Consider the following 21,378-nt stretch of genomic DNA (forward strand, 5'->3'; position numbering starts at 1 on the left):
GTATCTATCTCTTTTCTCTTCCTGTACAAATTCACAATATTTCTGACTCATCTTGAACTTGAGGGTACATACGTATTCATCCAATCAAATATAATTTGTGGTGACTCACCTTGCCCATCACATGAAGCCACACTGGGTGGTTAGCTCACCGGTCGTAGTACCGTATGACCTCTGTTTGGATGTCTGCTGCCAAAACTCTTTGTTTACATTTCCAAACAAACATAATTATGCTCCAATTTGTTGATGTCTCCCATTTCCCATTTACTGGTTCACAGTCCGCGTCCTTTTTATGCAGGCATTGTAATTGGTCATAAATGGTTTGAAAATCAGGTGTGATGTAAAGATAATCTAACTTTTGAGGTCAATGTGTGTTTGTGTGGACGGTGTGTGTGTGTGTGTGTGTGTGTGTGTGTGTGTGTGTGTGTGTGTGTGTGTGTGTGTGTGTGTGTGTGTGTGTGTGTGTGTGTGTGTGTGTGTGTGTGTGTGTGTGTGTGTTTAAGTGTGTACATGTGGACGATGTACCTCTGATTTGAGCCTCTCAATTTCCGTGTCTTGATCCTCCAGCTGAGTGCGCAGCTGATTGGCAGCCACCTTTTCAGTCTCCACAATCTGTACAAGGTGGATGTATTTCTGCATCAGCACCTCTCGTTCGATGATGATGTCAGAGTAACTGAAAAGTTCACAAATATATACAGGGATATACAAAGAAGTACAAAACCTCAGTAAGAACAGTTAAATGACCAGTGTGTAATATAAAAGTGTTATTGACCCGTCAGTCCACTAGACGATACTGTGTCAGTGTCATGTTTGGCCGCAATGACCATAGGTTGAGGAAGGGGGTCATGTGACAAAGGTCATGTGATAGAGGTCATTTGACAAGGAACAGAAGTGCTTAATTCCATGTAGGGAGGTAGAGTTGGGGGTGTTGGACTGGATCAAACCCAGGACCTTCACCCAGATTTTGGGTCCATGGGAAAACAATGTGGATTTCTTGAAGTACCAAACTATAACCAAGTTGTTTTTTGTGCCTAACGCTAACCATGGTTTTGTTTTCCTAAACCTATCCATGTAGATGTTATACCTGAGGCAAAACAAACAACACTGACACAGTACGCTGTAGTGGACTGACAGGTGTATTGCCCACTTAGGTGTGATACTGGGTTGAAATGAGACACTAAAAATACTGCATCATTTCATAAAGATGAGCTCAACAAGTAGAATTTGGAAAGCCACCGTAACAGTAAATCATTTGTGATTCATCTTGAAAAGACCAGTATGGGTAGTTAATTTTAATCTTCTCTTTTGTTAATGTTCTGTCACAATAAATCAAACTGTGTTCCTGCAATTTGATGTGATACAGTGTTTGCTTTTCCATGCAAAGGTATAGGGAAGCCCATATATCCTTGCATTACTATTATACCCACTGGAAATACCATTTACATAATGTTGTGTGAATACCTGGCCTGCTGGATGGCCTCCAGCCATTCATCGCACTCACTCTCTTCCTCTGTTCGCAGCTCCAGTGGTTTCTGTCCATCGTGACCAAACACAACGAGGAAGTAGTGCTGAGGAGAGAGTGAGAGAGAAAGAGAGAAAACCGTTTATATTTGTGACCCTGACACCAAACACATCTTCATCACCACTCCTCAGTGGTGCCAACAGGTTTATTTTACAGCGAGAGATGTACTGGTTGACACCGCTTATCAGATATGGTGCGGACATATGGGAAACACTGCTCTCAACAACATTTCCTTTTCACACTCTTTTCTTGCCCAGATCTTTCCTATATGAAGTTCCACACTCCTTACATGAAGCAGGCAGAGTGCAAGGAAGAGGACGAGAGAGGGAGGGTGGCTTGAGACACATGACAGTTATTTGTTCACTGAAATAAAACATCAAGTTTTGTCTGTGGATCCTCCTCTTCACCAGCCTATTATCATCACCATCAATTGCCCCTCTCCCTGTCTCTCGTTTTCTGTCTCTCTCTCTCTCTTATCATTCTGATGAATTTCCGCGTGTATCAGCCTTTAAAATGCTTCCCCACACATGCCAACACATGCAAGTGCGACACACACCTACAGTAGAACGCACGCACACACTGGCTATTATGTGAAATGATAGAGGCTTTTATTCAAATGGTCATGTCCTGGGGCTCTGGGTTACCAGAAGAGCTGCTATTCTTAGTCAAGGAAAAGAGAGAAGACTGAGTCCTGCACGGGTTTTTCTCTCTCTGCTCCTCTTCTCTTCATCCAACCATCTCTTTCCTCCTACCTCTCTCTTTGCACTTCACCTATCATCCCACTCCGCCTCTTCTGCCCCGCTCAACCAGCATCCTCACTTCTCTTGTTGTCAAAACCCACTCCTCCTCCTCCTCCTTTTTCTCTTCCTCCTTCTCCTCCTCCTCCTCCTCCTCCTCCTCCTCCTCCTCCTCCTCCTCCTCTCCTTCTCCTCCTCCTCCACATCCCCTCATACTTTCATCTCTTTCAGTCTCTCTCTATAAGGATTCAGTGAACCAGTCCAGAGGAGAGACGTTTGCCCTGCAGGAGGATGGACGGGCTTTGGCCCCTGCAGTGGGGATGGGCTGGAGACTGTGGACAGATTATTGGAACACACACACACACACACACACACACACACACACACACACACACACACACACACACACACACACACGCACACACACATGCACACACACACTTTTATCTCCATCTCCATCCTCCCATCCCTCCTTTTTTAGTATCTGTCATTTCAATTCACTGCATGGTTGTGTTTTATTATATCAACAATAATCTGTGCTCTAACAGTCTTTGACAGAGAAAGACAGAGAGACAAAGAGCGACAGAGAGGCAGAGAGAGAGAGAGAGAGAGAGAGAGAGAGAGAGAGAGAGAGAGAGAGAGAGAGAGAGAGAGAGAGAGAGAGCAGAGGGAGCTGTTACATAATATTTCTTAACCGAGTACATATTTCTAAATTGTGTCACAACCTAACAAGATAATATTTCCATGGCAACGCAATATCTGACACTTCCACCGTGTTTTGCACTTCCATTTTATGCTTGTTTTTTATGCTGCCTCTTTTCATTTAGTGCCTTTATTGATTCATCCTGCAATTTTAGACATGAGAAAAAAGGGAAGGGAAACAGTTTTAGTAACGCAGATTTTAGAGCTTGAGAGATGGAAACTCTGTATGTTATCTGCATGTCTAGGATAAAAGGTTTATTTATGTTAACATGCACTGTAAGTGTCAGTCGAACATGTACGTATATGTCTTGCATTATCAAAGTGAATGCACACATCATGTTTCTACATCATGTTGGTATTGATTTTCCTAGATGCTTTGATCACACAGGCATCCCTGTCACAAAGCTTACATATACCGCGATACTAATGGCAGTCAACATAAGACTTCCCACTCAAGTGAAAGTACAACACAAGTCAAAAACTTAAGTAAGAGTCTTGCATTAAAACGGTCACTTCAATAGATGTATTATGAGTAAAATGTACTTAAATATCAACAGTAAAAGTACTCAATGTGAAGCCAAAATACACCATAAGTAGCAATACTCAGCTGAAGGACTTCCTGATGTTCTGGACCAATAGTGGCACTACAGAGCAACTGTTTACAAGTGGGTTCCTGTTTTGCTTGAGTCATTCATGCACACATGGATGCACATGCAAGGACATGATTGGATGGGTGATTGGAAGAAGAGTTGCAAAGGGAATGATGAAGAATGCAGGCGAGCAAACAATAATCGTAAACAGCACAACTTACTGCACAATGTAAATCATTTAAAACTATCATATTCACTGATGTTTATACGGAAGGAAGTACAGTGAGTGTGTTTGTTTGGCTTCAAGGATTCACACTGTGATTGGTAAGAATCATCAAATGGAAACATTCAACATTCCCGTGTTTGCAAGAAAACTTGACAAGATACCTTTAAGCACATCACTGAATTAGATATTAAATCTTATTCAATGCTGTTTATATTGATGTCATTGTTATTGATAGCATTTCTCTTTCAGGGTTACGTTATATAATGTAAATGTTGCATGCTCTTTGAAAGTGAATACCAGTTTATATCTGCAGCTTAACGTGTTAAAGTTGTCAGTGTATGTGTTTAAGTAACTAATAATTAGTTTCACATATATTTCTGCAACCTACTTTCTTATTTATATTCTACTATTCTACAACAGTAATCCAGTTGCCCACAGGCAATCATTAAAATGTAATGTTATCACATCCTTTAGAGGAGATTCTGCATCACGCTGGACGCCCAAAACATTTTAAGAATTAAACTGTAACACTGTACTGTTTGCTCATTAGTTAAAGATGAGTTTTGGTCCATGGTGGAGGACTTAGCCGCTCCTGTGGAGGCTGTAAACAGTGAGAGCTCAACACATCTCCTGAATGCTACTGTGACTTTCTCTGAGCTCTTCCATGCAGCTGCCCAACTCTACAGTACCATGCAGGACTACCAGCTCACTCTCTCTGCAAATCGACCCAAATGTACCCTCCTTGCCTCAGGGCCTTCACTGAACTGTAAGAAATTTAATTTAGACAAATAAAGACAGAGAGGGAAAGCAAAAGAAACAAAAAGACAATGACTCCTTTCAGCTCTCTCACTCTTCAGGTCCCCAACAAGCAATTTACCTCTCACCTGAAACTTTTCTGATGCCTAATCTGAGAAACAGCTGCTACAGAAAATGAAACTGTGACAACATGACAAAAAGGACTGTTATACCACCACGAAGCAAGGGACAATGAAGGGCGGCAAATTTTATTATTCAGAAGCAATTTGGAATCGGTCATTTAAAACTGCCTGCTGCGAGAACAGGGGTGAGACGCTCTCTGAACAACTTTTCACTGTCCAAAAAAACCTGAATGTTGAAAATGAAACCCTCGGGTACATTGTGGTGCTGTGGCGAAATATTTTTTTCCCTTTATGAAAGATTAAAGACTCAAAGATGAAACTGGACTTGGTGGTAATAGATTCATCAGGCCAAAGATGGCTGGGGGATCCAGAAATACTGATCTGTTATGAATATTTAAAAGCAGAGATGACAGAATCACTGTTGGGACGATTATGGACTGGAATAGCCACTAATGATGCAACAGTCCCGTCTGCTTTGGTATCTGCACTGATGAGAGCCCAAATTGTGTTGTACACTACAGATGGACCTTGTTGTTTTCCTCGACTCACTGCCTTTCGAAGCGACTTGCCCTTTACTGCTTTAGTGTATTTGACTCAAATGGGCAGAGAGAGGCATGAATGATTAAGGTGTCAAAGGTTTGATCCCCTCTGGGGCTAAATGTGTACACACTCACAGTACTGAAAGGCTGGTTAAATGACACTGCACAGTCACAGAGAGCACTCACATGTCTAGTTTTGGCTTCTTAAATACAAATAGAGTGTGTACATGTTTTAAACTACTGAATGCATACTTTAGTTATGGATTTTTGTAGGAATTATTCTTGCCGTTGAACATAGCCATTTGTTTCTATTTCCACACAGTGACCTGTCTCTTCAAGAGCTTCCACACCCAGAAAGGTGTTTTTGTTTACTTTGGCTGACTAGGCCTCTAGTTAGAAGGATGCTGGATGGACATATGCTCAATTACCTGCTACCATTTGACTAATGAGGAATAGTTCAGTAAAGTACAACAAAAGCAAGGAAAGCAACAAAAGAAATCCCTTTTGTATGTTTGAATGAGTTTACATTCTTAAAAGTTTTGTTTTGTTTGTTGATCAAGTTGAAGTGTAGATTGATTTAAGAAGTCAGCACTCCAGTACAGCAGCAGTACATGTCGTGATGACTTTGATGGAGTCCTTCTATAGTGTGCGTTCACTGCTTGGCCAATAAAGCTGATTGACAGTAGAAAAGGTTTCAGATGTGGTATTGTTGCAAAAAAAAAAAAAGTTACAAATTCTAAAACATGGATGCTTCATATCTTGACAATCAGCACAGTTTCATAAACACCCAAGATTAGTGTTACCAATTCAGTATCCCACCAAATGTGAAATATGACTACAATCTCCCCCTTGTTCCTGAACATTTTGATGTCACTGAACTTGATCTTTGTCCCTTTGGATATAACATGTCATCACTTCACCATTTTATCCAGTTAGACATTTGGGTGAAATTTTGTCAAATATGTTTTGTGAGGTCATAGTTTGACTTTTGGACACCAAAATGGAATCATCTCGGGATCCAAATGCACATTTGTGTCACATTTAAAGATATTCCTAGGGAACGTTTCCGAGATATCTCATTCACAATGGAGGTCGCACGTAAGGGTACGGTGAACTTAACGTTTGACCACCAAAACTGTGTGTGGAGGCATAAAAATGCGTCATGACTTTTGTAAGCTTCAATTGTGTGCTATTTTACCACCGTATTTGAACGAGTGGAAACCAATAGTTCAGCAGAATACCAAAAATAGTCAAATGTCTAAAACGTGGTGGTATGTTGTGCAAATGGTTAACAGTGATTTATGGACTAAATTATACAAAGCATGGTAATTTATGGTGTATATATAAGCAGAAAAATAAGGTCAAAACCCCCAAAATGTTTTAACAGTGCAAATTAGATTTAAAAAAAAAAAAATTTAATATCAAGACTTACTTTGAAGTTGTATTGTGTCACTTTCTACTACAATTAACTGCATGTAAAAGTCCTTACTGACTTGCAAAAGTTGTGTTAGCGGAGCTAGTATCCAGGATGGTCACAAACATAACCAGCACACAAGTCTCATAGATGTGGTGTCTGACTGTGGTTGTGGGTTTCACAAGAATATCAAAGCCAAACCACTATGGTTGGCCAAACTACATTTTAAAGCAGGCATTTAGTTAGAAAAGACACTGCCACCATTGAGTGAAAAATACTGCAAGCAAGTGTGCAACAGAACAAGCATAAACTGTACACTGCACATAGGCACATGAAAGTGAAAGTTAGTCGACTCCACAGCATCAATGAATCTGATGGAAGTGAAAGGGCACTGAGAAAAATATAATATATAATCAGTGTGTTTTTAGATAATATATGTCATGTTTCAGAGGTCTTTTTTCATATGTGCTTATTAGAAATTAGAAAGGAAAAATCATTCAAAACCATTTCTTACACAATCTGTGATGTGTCTCCGCCTTTGCACTGCAGCAGTGAACTAGGGACCATTCAGTGATCCTGAGTCCCACAGGGTCATAATTACCGTTACAGAGAAATACAACAGAGAGCACACCAGACTTGTGTGTAGGAAACTGATGTAATCTATAAACTGGAACCTGTATGTGTACTATATGTGGGTGTATGCATTTCCATTGAAACATTATAGGAAAAGGGAAAATGAATGAGAAAAGAAGCTCATGTTGTGATCTTGAGTGATCATCAAAACAGAGATAATCTCAAACCACCTGTTGTTAGCAGTTCTCATGGGAAACACAATGTCTCAAACATAACAGCAAGACATTATTGGCTTCATATTCACAACCAATATTAATTATTCAGGTTTGAAAAGACCATACATAGGAAATGAGAATGCAAAGGAGCAAAAACCTTAAAAGAGTAATTAAAGGTGCATTATGTTCCAACAGTGTCATTGTTAATAATGTGTCCTTCAAAATACTGCAGTTTATTCATAATTTCCATATAAATCCATAAAATAATAGCTCATTATAAGGGTTAAATCAGTTACAATAAACAACAGAAGTCATTTGAGAGAATAAGCTTTGGAGATTTAAATAGTAGAGAGGGGTGTGGGTTCACTTTCTCCACCCACCAATCTTCTGGATCAGACTCACAATCTGCCTCTCTCCTCTTTATATTTCTCTCAATTCTCAGCTTCTGTCATGCTCCCACAGGGGCAATAATGGTTCTTTTTGTGCTGAATGTACCTTCATAAAGTGCTCCAAGGACAGGAGCAAAAAAAACCTAAAACAAATCTCTATTGTCATGAAAACCTTGTACACTCATTGATACAGGTTTTGCCCTAATTACTGTAATTTTACAGTAGTCTGTTGTACGTGGCCAAGTGTAATCTATCATACTTGCCATAATAAATAATGTAGTAGATAGAAAATAAGCATCTTCTGCCTTAAAGGAATAATTGGTAATTTTATTCTAAGGTCCTCATGTGCTTTCTTGCCAAGATAAGATCAATGTGAAGTTGATCAGGCTCCAGCCAGCAGCCTTAGTTCAGCATAAAGACTACGAGCTCACCTGGTTCTGTCCATAACTAACAAAATCCACCTACGAGCACCTCTAAAGATCACTAATAAATGTATTACATCCTGATTGTTTTATACCAAAAGCCAAGATGTAAAGAAAAAGGGCCATTTTTGTTTTTAGGCGCCTTCCTGGAACATCCTCTGGTTGCTAAGCAATGTCATGGTGATGAAATAAGGAAGTCACTGCAGCCAACAGAGACCATATTATTATTATAATCCTTGTCTTGTAGAGTAAGACAGGAAAATCAAAACCACTCTGGAGCCAGCAGCTGGTTAGCCAAGCTACAATAAAAACTGCTTAGCTCACAAGAATCCAGGAAGTCACTAACTGACCAGAAAATAGTCCAGCTAATAAACCGCATAAACCAACTAATTTACTTTTTACACTTTGGCTACAATGACTAAACAATTATGATATAATGTGTTCATTAGCGAACTTTAGAGGGGCTGGTCGGAGGATTTTGTTATCTTTGGGCAGAGTCAGGGTAACTGTTTCCTCGAGTTTCCGGCTTCCTGTTTAACAATGTTATCAATCTTCTTATAACTCCTAACAAGAACGGCCATATGCATATTTCTATCACTTTAAAGGTCCCATATTGTATAAATTCACATTTCCATCATGTTTTTGATTATAAACCAGGCACAGGTGCTACATAAATACTGTGAAAGTGTCAAAACGTTCAGTCCATGGAGGAATGCACACAGCCTGTATTCAGCAACTGTGCTGTTTGGACTTTGGTAAGTTTATGATGTCACAAACTCCTAATCAATGCCCTCAGCATGTCCCACTGTCCAACCATTTATGAGAGAGAAAACACAGGACAGTCAGTCTGTTGCAGAGTTAGTAAGCTACAAGTCCAAACAAAACCTGTGGTTGGTCTGTTCATATGTCAGTTAGAAAAGAGTCAGCCAGTCAGAGGAGAGGGTAATAATGATAATGGATAAAGGATAATAATACACTTTAAAGGCACAGACACAAAACAATAGGCCAGTGACAAGCGTCAAAGAGGAGATGTAAAACTATATAATATTTGGTACTTAAGTCCAAAAATATCTTTGTATGGATATGAAGACTGCAAAAAAAAAAACCACAAGAAAATATGGGAAAATATGGGGCCTTTATAATGTTTTATTTTTTTTTACCTTTGTTTAAAGACAAATACATATATTACCTAACATGACAAAAAAAACATATGTAAAACTAAAAGTTTCTGTTTTGATATTTTCTCACTTGGGTTTAAATTTCTCTCTTTGAATTTGACTTTCCTTATAATACCCAGTCTATAATTTCAGAAAGATTTACCTCATTTAAAAACACAAGAACACATTTTTCTATTTCCTGCAGATTTGTCATTGTGAAGTGATATTAACATTAACCATTGACATTAATCCAACAGCAGCAGCAGCAGCAGCAATACTTTACGTAACCACTGAATTTGATAATGATGTACCAGCTAATGTGACAATCACTGAATCAACATCCTGCTGTTTTTTCATTCCCCTACATGCTGTTCACTTCCTCCAAAGTTTTCAGAATAAAGTAGGCCTACGGGGACGTCTCGCTTTCTCTGTCACTAACACATGAAATAGCCACACAACCAGTACACACACACACACACACACACACACACACACACACACACACACACACACACACACACACACACACACACACACACACACACACACACACACACACACACACACACACACACACACCCCAATCCGTTGTATCTAATAACTGTTGCTCCTGCCTCAGAACACTGTGATCAGGGATTACCTGTCTGTTTATCTGCAATATCACGGAGATTAAACAGATTGCTCCCCTCCTCCAATTTACTTTCACTGATGTACTCCTACTGCACATTAATCAGAAACACACATATATATACAGCATACATGTCGTTATCAGCAGGCTTTTGCTCCCATCTTACACATTTGTTGCTTCATAGTTGCTCTGTCTCTCCATTGCCAGGAGGACTTGTTGGGAAATTTCCTGCTGCCTTAAAGCAATAGACAGTAAATCAGATCATTTCTTCTACATTTCCCACAGTGCAATAGCAGAGGTGACTGTACGCACCATAAATCTGTTCTACTATATTCTTGAGAATTGCTTTGTGTCTAACCTGATCCTGTAAAAAAAAACAGCCCTCATAAACACTGACAACAACAAACACACAAGAAACAACTTTAACAATTGTATGACATCATGCTAAAGTTTACATTATACACTCATGAGATGTGTGTGTGTGTGTGTGTGTGTGTGTGTGTGTGTGTGTGTGTGTGTGTGTGTGTGTGTGTGTGTGTGTGTGTGTGTGTGTGTGTGTGTGTGTGTGTGTGTGTGTGTGTGTGTGTGTGTGTGTGCGTGTGTGTGTGTGTGTGTGTCCTTTTCTTTTTGCCACTGCTCCATGTCAGCACCTGTAGCTTGTGACAGAAGGGACATGTATAATAGATGGGAGTAGCTACAGCAATAACAATAACACCACCGATGAGTACACAGGCTCAATGCCCCAAGAGCTTCCATCACCCAGGGGTCCCCCACAGAGAGCCCAACACCAGCTCAGGAGAAGAAGAGAAGAGAAATATTGGTTCAGAAATACAAATATTATAACCCCGAGATGTTTGCTTTATGCATTATTCGCTACTCCGCCTCACCTGTTGCAGCGTAGAGACTAACAGGTTTTATCAGCAGTTGTAATGTAGCACTGCCAGGCTGATCAATATGGTGCAACTATTATGTTACAGTTTTGTAGAAAAACAATCAGCACATTTAAATCATTTCAATGTTACTATTCAGTGTTATTAGCAATAACTTTTATGACTGCCCTGTTCTCTCAATAAGCACTCCGATAACCACCACGACCAAATGTGAAGATTTCAAGGCGGGGCATAGCATGTTTATTTGCAGAGCACCTTTCAACAACAACGCAAGGATTTAAGGTTCCCATAAAGCTTGAGAGAAGAGTGCCTCATTGTAAATCAAATAAAGCATTCTTAAAACCTGTTAAATTAACACCAAATATAATGTTGTGAAGCTCAAACCTGCATTTACTGTCTCCTTAGGGGCAGCACCAGGTTAATATCACAAAAATATGTATTCCAGTCGCTTCAAAGGCACAGCTTAAATGATATGGGGGAAACACGTCATTTTCTTGAGGGTTAATTGGTGAGACAGATACCACGCTGGTGTATTAACATAGCCTGGCATAAAGACAGGAAGTAGAGGAAGAAGCTCAGCTAGTTCTCTTCAAAGTTCAAATGTTTTTCTGAGAGTAGTTGTACTGCAACCTCATGATGACAAGTTGTCACTGGAGAATCACTGAAGCTGTCATTGCAAAGAGATAGTTGAAGCATGCAGCCTACCTCACCCTATTTTTGCAGTCGGACAGAGCCAGACTAACCTTTCCCCCAGCCTCCAGTCTTTATGCTAAGCTAAGTCCCTAATGGCTGTAGTCCCGTATTTGTCAGACTTACATCATCATGCTTGCAGTCTTCTCATCTAACTCTCTGAAAGGAAGCAAATACTTCCACAAATCCTGTCTCTATTTCTTCAAAGGAGCATTTTTTTTAGTTCATGAACATTTGACCGTTTGGAGACAACATTTTTCATTCGACAGAGGGTAAGCTAAGAGATATATACTGTACATGAACATGGTGTTGTGCCAGGAATGTTTTCTTGAAAGTGAAATCCCACTGCATTATTATCCATCCTTTGATAACTGCAGTATTCAAACACAAGAGAAATTTTAAGACAAATGCTGGCTTTACATTCTGACACTGATGAGGTCCAAAATGGCTCCAATATTTGGCAAAAAAATAAAATAAACTTAAGAGGAAAATGAAAAGCAGCCTGCGGGGAAAAGCAGATGAGACGCCGGTGATACAGGAAGAATTGGTTCCAATTAGTGAAAGGGCCATTTAGAGCTATAGAGGTTTCTAATGAGAACTAACTATACACACAGACATGTGCATATAGACATACAGTGGTGTGAAAAAGTGTTTGCCCCCTTCCTGATTTCCAATTTTTTTGCATGTCTGTCACACTTAAATGTTTCAGATCATCAAACAAATTTAAATATTAGTCAAAGATAACACAAGTAAACACAAAATGCAGTTTTTAAATGAAGGTTTTTGTTATTAAGGGAGAAAAAACAATCCAAACCCACATGGCCCTGTGTGAAAAAGTGTTTGCCTGCTCCTGTTAAAACATAACTTAACTATGGTTTATCACACCAGAGTTCAATTTCTCTCGCCACACCCAGGCCTGATTACTGACACACCTCTTCTCAATCAAGAAATCACTTCAATAGGACCTGCCTGACAAAGTGAAGTAGACCAAAAGATAGACATCATGCCAAGATCCAAAGAAATTCAGGAACAAATGAGAAAGAAAGTAATTGAGATCTATCAGTCTGGAAAAGGTTATAAAGCCATTTCTAAAGTTTTGGGACTCCAGCGAACCACAGTGAGAGCCATTATCCACAAATGGAGAAAACACGGAACAGCGGTGAACCTTCCCAGAAGTGGCCGGCTGACCAAAATTACCCCAAGAGCGCAGCGACGACTCATCCGAGAGGTCACAAAAGACCCCACAACAACATCCAAAGAACTGCAGGCCTCACTTGCCTCAGTTAAGGTCAGTGTTCATGACTCCACCATAAGAAAGAGACTGGGCAGAAATGGCTGCATGGCAGAGTTCCAAGACGAAAACCACCGCTGAGCAAAAAGAACATTAAGGCTCGTCTCATTTTTGCCAGAAAACATCTCAATGATCCCCAAGACTTTTGGGAAAATACTCTGTGGACTGACGAGACAAAAGTTGAACTTTTTGGAAGGTGTGTGTCCCATTACATCTGGTGTAAAAGTAACACCGCATTTCAGAACAAGAACATCATAGCAACAGTAAAATATGGTGGTGGTAGTTTGATGGTCTGGGGCTGTTTTGCTGCTTCAGGACCTGGAAGACTCACTGTGATAAATGGAACCATGAATTCTACTGTCTACCAAAAAATCCTGAAGGAGAATGTCCGGCCATCTGTTCGTGACCTCAAGCTGAAGCCAACTTGGGTTCTGCAGCAGAACAATGATCCAAAACACACCAGCAAGTCCACCTCTGAATGGCTGAAGAAAAACAAAATGAAGACTTTGGAGTGGCCTAGTCAAAGTCCTGACCTGAATCCTATTGAGACGCTGTGGCATGACCTTAAAAAGGCGGTTGGTGCTGGAAAACCCTCCAATGTGGCTGAATTACAACAACTCTGCAAAGATGAGTCGGCCAAAATTCCTCCACAGCTGTAAAAGACTCATTGCAAGTTATCGCAAACGCTTGATTGCAGTTGTTGCTGCTAAGGGTGGCCCAACCAGTTATTAAGTTTAGGGGGCAAACACTTTTTCACACAGGGCCATGTGGGTTTGGATTTTTTTTCACCCTTAATAATAAAAACCTTCATTTAAAAACTGCATTTTGTGTTTACTTGTGTTATCTTTGACTAATATTTACATTTGTTTGATGATCTGAAACATTTAAGTGACAAACATGCAAAAAAATAAGAAATCAGGAAGGGGGCAAACACTTTTTCACACCACTGTACATGCACATGCGCATCAGGAAGTTTGCACTGACACTCCACTTTTTCTAGCATCAAGTCTAATGAGGAAGGAAATGGTTGAGAGGAAGCCTTCTGTGCCTATAGCGCCACAGAAACACACTTTATTCAAACAAATCAGACACAATTCTATTAAACGGTGGTATCTCCACCTCACGTGAAGTCTGTGAAGAAATATGCAGATGGGAGGCTAAATCTATAAGTAACAGACAATTCATCCAATTAAAAACACCCTTGATAATAAAACAGTTAACATGAAACGTGGACGTAAAAAGCATTAATGTCTCAGGAATACTCCAAAATATGTCTTCTTTCTCACACTAACACTAAAGTGTCTACATGGACAGTAGCTCTCTATACAAAATACAATATATCAGAAAACAACTCAGCATTACATTTTTATATATGATTTCTCTTTAATACATGAGAATGGCTGGTTTTGATCAGTTGGCTGTTGGAGACTGTCCCAAGTATACATCTCATCTTGTGTTTTTTTTCAAAACCACAAAAATAAGTGCAAAATGTAGTTTTTTTTAAAGCCAGGAGGGTGGCTGGAACTATGACACAGACGGTAAATGTGAGCCTTTCCAAAAGTAACCACAAAATTTTTTTTTAAAAATCATCACTGTTCACAGTTGTAAAACTGGAAAAAAAAAAAGAAAAGGATTTTAGCATGCTGTTGTTGTATTTTGTTAATTTTCTCAGATTTTAATGCTTTTCATCTCAGTGTTACTCAGACTGGACATTTGGTCCATTACCAGTCCATTAACTTGACATGGTCATGTCAAAAAATTTCTATTTACCCTTTAATTTTAGTAGGAAATGAGAACAAAACAAAAATCTGACCTCTGGACAGGCTCGCTATAAAGTCCTGATAAAAAAGAGACTTTTTAAAAAAAAATCTTATTTTGCTGATGACAGTTTTTTTTTTTTTTTTTTAAGAAACTCCTTTAATGTGCAACTTTCCAATTTTTAACATCTATTGCAGCACTGATTTCATCCATTCATCTCTATAATTTGTCTGGATTCTGGCTCTTGCACAATTGAATGATGCTGCTTATAAAGCCCTTCAAAGCCATTAATTGGCTCGTTTTGTTTCTTCAACTTTCGCTCAGTGGAGTTTGACACACGAGTTGCAATCTGGAAACAAACTACACTGTCTGTAACGGTCAGCTGGTTCTGGTTCATGGCCTCTAATGAACGGTGCTTCTCTCTGGGATCAATAACCAACCAGACACTTGATGATGATTGGCCTTTCATAACCACACATCTGTTCACATCAGTGATGCCTGACCACAGTCGCTGTGGAAACCATTCAGACTGGTGTGAATGCTCTCAGATTATTTGAAGGGGTTTGTGTATACCTGAGAGTACAACAGAGAGGGAGAGGGAGCCAGTAGCTGCGTGTTATTTGTGTGGTTTCACTGTGGCTTGCTGTGGGGGTGTGATACTGCAGGTTGTTGGCAGACTCACTCTAGCGCACATACAAACAGCGAAGAGAAAGAGCACCTGATGGATATATGGAAGGCCTTCTCTCACTTTCTCCTACCAATCCCTCACAAAAGAAATAAAACTCAGGCTATCTGAAACTCTCTTTGGCTTGATCCTCCAAAACACACGAGCACAAACAACGGCCTCATGATCTAGACAAACTGTCATCACTATTATGTTTATTCCTCCTGTGTGCATGGCTATGTTAAACAGCTACACACCAGAACACAAGGTTTCAGCCGAGGGCGGATTGAAAATAACCCTAATTAAACATCACAGCTGTAGAGTGAGGGTGAGACAGATGAGGGGAGAGCGTGAGACAGCCTGGACAAGTGTGTAAAAACACAGAGGATAAAATGAGACATCATAATTGCCAGGCTTTGTAACATCATAAGAGACAGGTTTTATGCATACATTGGTGCCAATTTTAGCGATTGGAACCACATGAAATGTTGCCCTCCCCAAAAAAGGGATTTGTAGTCTTGTCATCATCAGTGGTAACAAATCCATTACAGACATGATCTTGCTTGAGACTTTGAACCACACTCTGCCATCCCCTGTCTTTGTAAAAGCCTTTCATCTATTTGCATACATCTGGAATGAATTGTCATTACATATACAGTCCATTTAAAGAGACACTCACCTACTGTACGCGCAGCTGGAAGCGTGTGAACATGAATATTTGCTGAGTGTTGATAATTGGTTGCTATTTTTTTTTTAACCCTCCTCACCTTTCACGTGATTAATTCTGCATTCACTTACTGTCTCCTTGATACTTTCTGAAACTGTAAAAATGCAATGCACTCCAGTGTGTCCTTCCATCTACATTTTCATGGGCATGATGCCTGAGCACACACATGCACACGGTCCCCGAGGCCAGCTGAAAACTGAGATCAGAAACAGAAATGATTCTGTTTTCTCCATGATTACCCTCCTGAAGGCTACACTTTTTTTTCCACTATAACAAAAACTGATTCTTTGATTGATATAACTCTAATACTGATGATTTACCTGAGACCAATACATGTGCGTTTCATTTTTTCTCAATGAAATGCATGTGGAAATGGTCATTGAAATGTTTCCTAGCAACATGGTCTATCTAACTTGTTGGAGCAACAATACTGAGGCCACTTCTAGCAGCACAGTCACTCCAGATTTGCCAAAAATACTTCCCTGCGTATCACTGCGTTACAGTCGTGAAGACGTAATCCTGCTCAGCCCTGCGGGAGTCAGCGTTGGGACTGTTATTACAAATCCAGGTAGAATAACACAAATCATTTAAACCAACAGAGCTTTATCTTAAATTGTAGTTCAGTTGTAGTTTATTTGCTCTGTCATTTATCTGTGATTGAGAACAGGTCTAGTTAAACTGAAACTTGCAGGGGTTTAAAATCCAGCCGCTCAACTAGATCCGATTTCTGTGTCTGCACCATCCAACGACGCTTGTCAGCAGATATCAACATCATGCAGCACACTGGGAGCTGACTGGGAGTAGGTGTGTCTGAGAGCTTCCCAGCATGCATTTGAGATGAGGAATTATCAATTAATCTGTGTTGTTGCTGATGTCGCTGTGTTCTGCACTCTTTTTACTGTTGTTTACATTTCTACATTGCTGTACAATTAATCAATATACATGATTGATTACACTACAAGTTCTACTGTGTACACAATTATTGATATTGTCAACTTGGACACAAATCTTATATATTAAGCCAACATTACAAATCAATATAATTCCTCCAGTGAATCACATAACTCACGATCTGCAAACTTACATTAGTTCATATTTGTGATAGTTGACTATTACCAGAATTTAGCATATTGTAATAGTTGAGAAACGTTTGCCTCTATTTCCTTTCAACTTAGTGAAGCATCATTTGCCAGATAGGCTATACAGTGTTAGGATAGAGTATAGTTACAGGAAGTCCTTAGTGCAGGCATCAATTAGACAAATAACTATTATTTTGTCAGATCGTCAGTCACCATGTTTCTGGCATAACTTTTTTTTTAACACTTTCTGTTGTAATGACCTAGTTATATAACTTTGCCAATATAGATTTCCCTTGATCAGAGCAAGCCCATGGTTAAAGGATTTTAAATTTTAGAAATTAGTACATTGTCTTCATATCCAACTTTACGAACATAAACTTCAGTTAAAACAAGTCTGCAGCAGGTTTAAGTTACATCTCCAAGTTTGTGTGATTTCTACAGGACACAGCATCAATTTTCAAACTAAACAGGTGCAATATAAAGGGCAGCTTCTGGTATGATCGTGTGGCTTTGACCTTGACGACACAAACCTGTCTAAAATACAAAACCGCAACAGAGCTAATGACAGCAACAGCCCCAAGGTTTCTATAGACATTAAATACGCGGGGATGAAACGTGTTGAAGAAGGAACACGACATGCAGAACATTTCCATTTGATGTCATGGTACAGCCATAAAAATGGCATGAATATTTCTTTAGCTGAGAGGATTATAGATTTATTGAGGTGGTGGATCAAAATACATGTAAGTGCATCCAAGAGTAAGATAAAAAAAATTCTTGACTTCACAGCATTCATGGGGTTAAATACAATAACCTGTTGCTGCATTGTTTTATTTGCCTCACTGGCAGAATTTTTATGATTTTAATATTACGCTATAAAGTTGTTTGTTGTTTGACCAATAAACATAAAGATGTTTAGAATAACTTAGGTTTATGATTAAACTGACAGACTACTGGTTCCCTCTCAAGTTTTGTGGCTGCAGCCTCAAAATGTTATGAGGTCAGAGAGAAAGCTGCTGCAAATAGAGAAAACGAGAAATAAAATGTTTCAGTGATCAACAATGCCGTTTTTTTTGTTTTGTTTTTTAAGTTGGAATAAGACGGTGTGGTGAAGCTTTCTCTCCTATTAGCCTGCTTCCATTTGCACATCCTTGGGGGTTGGTCACCTGCTCTCGGAAACTGCACTTGGAGCTCTCGACTCTGCAGGGCATTTTGAAACTGTAGAGAACAGAGAGGACGGGCTGCAGCTGCAAATTAAGTGTGATGCTGCATGAGCTGCTTCCTCTTTGTTGCATGACTGTCCATTTGAGAGTCAGGAAACAATTTCATATTGGAATTTTCCTGATCATAAAAAGGTGTAATGATGGAGCAATAATCAATAAAGATCTCTTTGTAAACCACAGGCTATTTGATAAACACAACCTTACAGAATTTTTACTCTCAATAGTTATCTTTCATATACTTTCAGTGACTGCACACATTTATGTTAGTAATAGTGGAGATAGGCACATTTTAGAAAGTGCGGGTGATATGAGACGTAGGAATTTGTCCTTTCACAGCAGGGTTCGGTGATTTGACGCCCCCTGCTTTCGTTAAATCGCTCACCTGTTTCTCCAGCGCTTCCTTCCCAGTGGTGGACATCTTGGGCGCCGGTGCGCGCTCGCAGGTGCATCCTTCCAACAGGTAAATCCCAGCAGGTCGCGCGCTCTGCTCGTTCTCGAAGTAGAACAGTATATTCTGGTAGAGGGCGAAGAACTTCTCGTGCCATCGGCTGTTCTCCGCCGTCTTCTTGCACAGGTAGCCGCGCTTGGTCCCCTCTTTACGCGCGACCACCGACAGAAACAGCGCGTGCCCTTCGTTGTAGCGGACGCTCTTCTGCATTTTGTCGTACGGTTTTTGGGGAGAGAAGAAAGTGGGACAACCAGAGCTATTACCGCGAGCCCATGTTCGCCGTGGGTTGTGTGTAAACTTTCCCACCGAGAGACGCACGGCTCAGCGGCGCCTTTGCGCACGGAAAAGTTGCCCCGTTGACGGAAGCGCTAATGCAAAGGAACTCATAGTAAAGATGTCAGAGTCCCACATACACTAGAATAAATCCATGCATCGCTTCTATAAATAAACAACTAAAAAGCAGCAGAAAGCGAGAGGCGTGTCGTTCACAGAGGGGAGAACCCTCAAGTGGACAGACAGTGAAAGAATCACAGACCCGATGCGCTGTAATCGGCTTTGACAGTGGTTAACTCTCTCTCTCGCACACGAGCACTCCCTCCCACTAGGTCTCTCTCTCTTACTCTCTCTCCAGTGATGCGCGCTGATCTTGGAGTTGGCGGAATTAAAGGCGGAGCGTGAGTTGGTTGTGTTTGGGAGTGAGCGTGAGTGAGGGAGCTAGAGATGTAGTCTAATGCAGATTTTCTCCGTGGCAAATTTGTTTCTGCATTATTAATGGTACTGGATCAAAGAGCACGCATTAAGGCTGCCATTAATGGATAAAGAAAACAGATATACCAATACAAAAGGCAACTCAGCTCTGACAAAACTAGGTGGGAGTAAAAAGTTGAATGTCTCTTTTTTTTATCAAAATCTGTTTCCCTTCACACTTTCTGAACAAGAAAATTATTGTGGTAAAGGGAACCGATTATATATCCAAATAAGTTTTAAGATTTAAGAGAGTACTACTGCAAATGTAAAAAAAAAAAAAGTTGTATGTAGCCTTTTGAGGCTCCAGGTGGGGCTGCAGTCTGATAAACTGCCTAAAGTGGGGCAATTTAAGTCACCATTGATTGGGCCCATTCAAAGTGATGCAAATGCAAAAGTGCCTTTATGTGCAAAACCACTAAGGACCACTAGGGGATGACCTCAAAAGGCCTCTAGCCCAACAGACTGAATTAAAAATGCATCAAATTCGTTCAAGAAATATAGTCAATCATTTTTGTCAATAAAGTCATTATGGTGTCATTTGCTAAATTCCCTCCTTCTAATCAGTGTTCTGGTGGTCCTTCTAAAAATAATTTCATATATTTCTTCCCCAAAGAAAGTTGTGTTTTGGAGGCGTGCCTGTTTTGATTGACATCTCCAGGGCTGCAATCAGGTTTCCTGTATAGGTGGGTGGGGCACAGTGTCCTCAGATCTACCCTTCCCTCCTCCCCGGCTTGTCCAAATATGGTCACTTCTGGCTCTAAATAAACAAGATGGCCAGAATACCGGACTGGACAGCAGTTCACAAACCAGTCTGTGACGTCACGGTGTGTCGCCACTTGGTTGGGGTTGAAGACAGCAAGTTTGAAATTAAAGAACTCTGGCAGTGTGAAGTTATAAAGAACTATCTTTATCTGAGCTCAGTAGCCCACTCCTCATCTGTTCTTGAAGGTCGACAGTCAAGGCTATATTACAAACCACTATTACAATACATACAGTACCTGAATGTCTAAACGAATTTTGGTCAAGCTGCATTGTTGGCTTTGTAGGCACAATAGATTGACAAGGAAACAGAGTGCATGGAATAAAAAAAATGTTTTGCTTTGTTGATTTTTATCTTTTGTCCGTGATGACTCTGATAATGTTAAAATAGTGCAATCAGTGGAGCACCCTTTGAAGTTCGAAGAGTAGCAAGTGCGCCAGGTTTTACTTTTTTCTTTATTTAATCAACAAACACACGCTCACCACATACAGTGTGGAGGGTAAAATCTTGATCAGTTGGTACTAATTTATGTTCTGACAATTAGGTTACAGTACAGTTGATGGTGAGAACCTGAGATCATTAAAGTCCTTTTCACACACCAATGCAAACACACAAAAAGTGCAGCATCAACCAACTCCTGTTAAACACATTTGCACTTTATGTGAGCATCTATGTTCCTCACCGAGCATGCTCAGTCATGGGTAGCAGGGCTATTCTCCTCATTTGTGTGGTCTGATGGTGGTGATTACTGTTGCAGTGATGTCAGGAGTTTGACTGCAGCCACTCCAGGAGACACGATCTGTCCGAGATGCTCCACAGATCTGAGAGAAGTTTCTTGATTTTCCTAAAGAGAAGGAGACAAAAACACCTCGATGTAAAACATAATACTTTTTGTGAAAGTACCGTGTGTCCTCAGATAACCCCTTACACGTTGAGCCGAAACACACAGTACTTTTACAATAGCTGCATGAGAATACAATAAAAATTAATGTTCTTAACCTCTGACCAGCAGCTCAGCTCCTCTGTGTACGATTATTGTGTACTGCATGGCTTCGCTCCAACAAAGGACAAACATTTCATATAGGGGGGATTCCACTGACAGAGAGGTATGG

General features: G+C 40.2%; 2 protein-coding genes across 4 annotated transcripts in view; both read right to left on the minus strand.

The window, feature by feature from the left end:
* Positions 1-19,341, minus strand: part of rasgrf2b (Ras protein-specific guanine nucleotide-releasing factor 2b) — a 47,830-nt gene extending 28,489 nt beyond the window's left edge. For 2 of the 3 annotated variants that reach the window (XM_069707762.1, XM_069707761.1), the window contains exons 1-3: positions 18,694-19,340; positions 1,459-1,565; positions 523-670 (exon numbers count right to left, since the gene is read on the minus strand). In XM_069707762.1, coding sequence (XP_069563863.1) covers positions 523-670; positions 1,459-1,565; positions 18,694-18,969 — 531 coding nt within the window. In that variant the 5' untranslated portion in view covers positions 18,970-19,340. Of the gene's footprint in view, positions 1-522; positions 671-1,458; positions 1,566-18,693 lie in introns of all 3 variants that reach the window. The other variant, XM_069707763.1, reaches the window with a different exon arrangement.
* Positions 19,342-20,676: 1,335 nt separating this feature from the next.
* Positions 20,677-21,378, minus strand: part of msh3 (mutS homolog 3 (E. coli)) — a 51,519-nt gene continuing 50,817 nt past the window's right edge. Inside the window, exon 24 of the mRNA XM_069707809.1 lies at positions 20,677-21,110. Within this exon, the coding sequence (XP_069563910.1) occupies positions 21,029-21,110 (82 nt within the window). The 3' untranslated portion in view covers positions 20,677-21,028. The remainder of the gene's footprint in view (positions 21,111-21,378) is intronic.

Source organism: Brachyistius frenatus, unplaced genomic scaffold (genome assembly GCF_029030835.1).
Source record: "Brachyistius frenatus isolate BFR_SWC_R1_liver_20210118 unplaced genomic scaffold, ASM2903083v1 Contig_72, whole genome shotgun sequence".
Lineage (NCBI taxonomy): Eukaryota > Metazoa > Chordata > Actinopteri > Embiotocidae > Brachyistius > Brachyistius frenatus.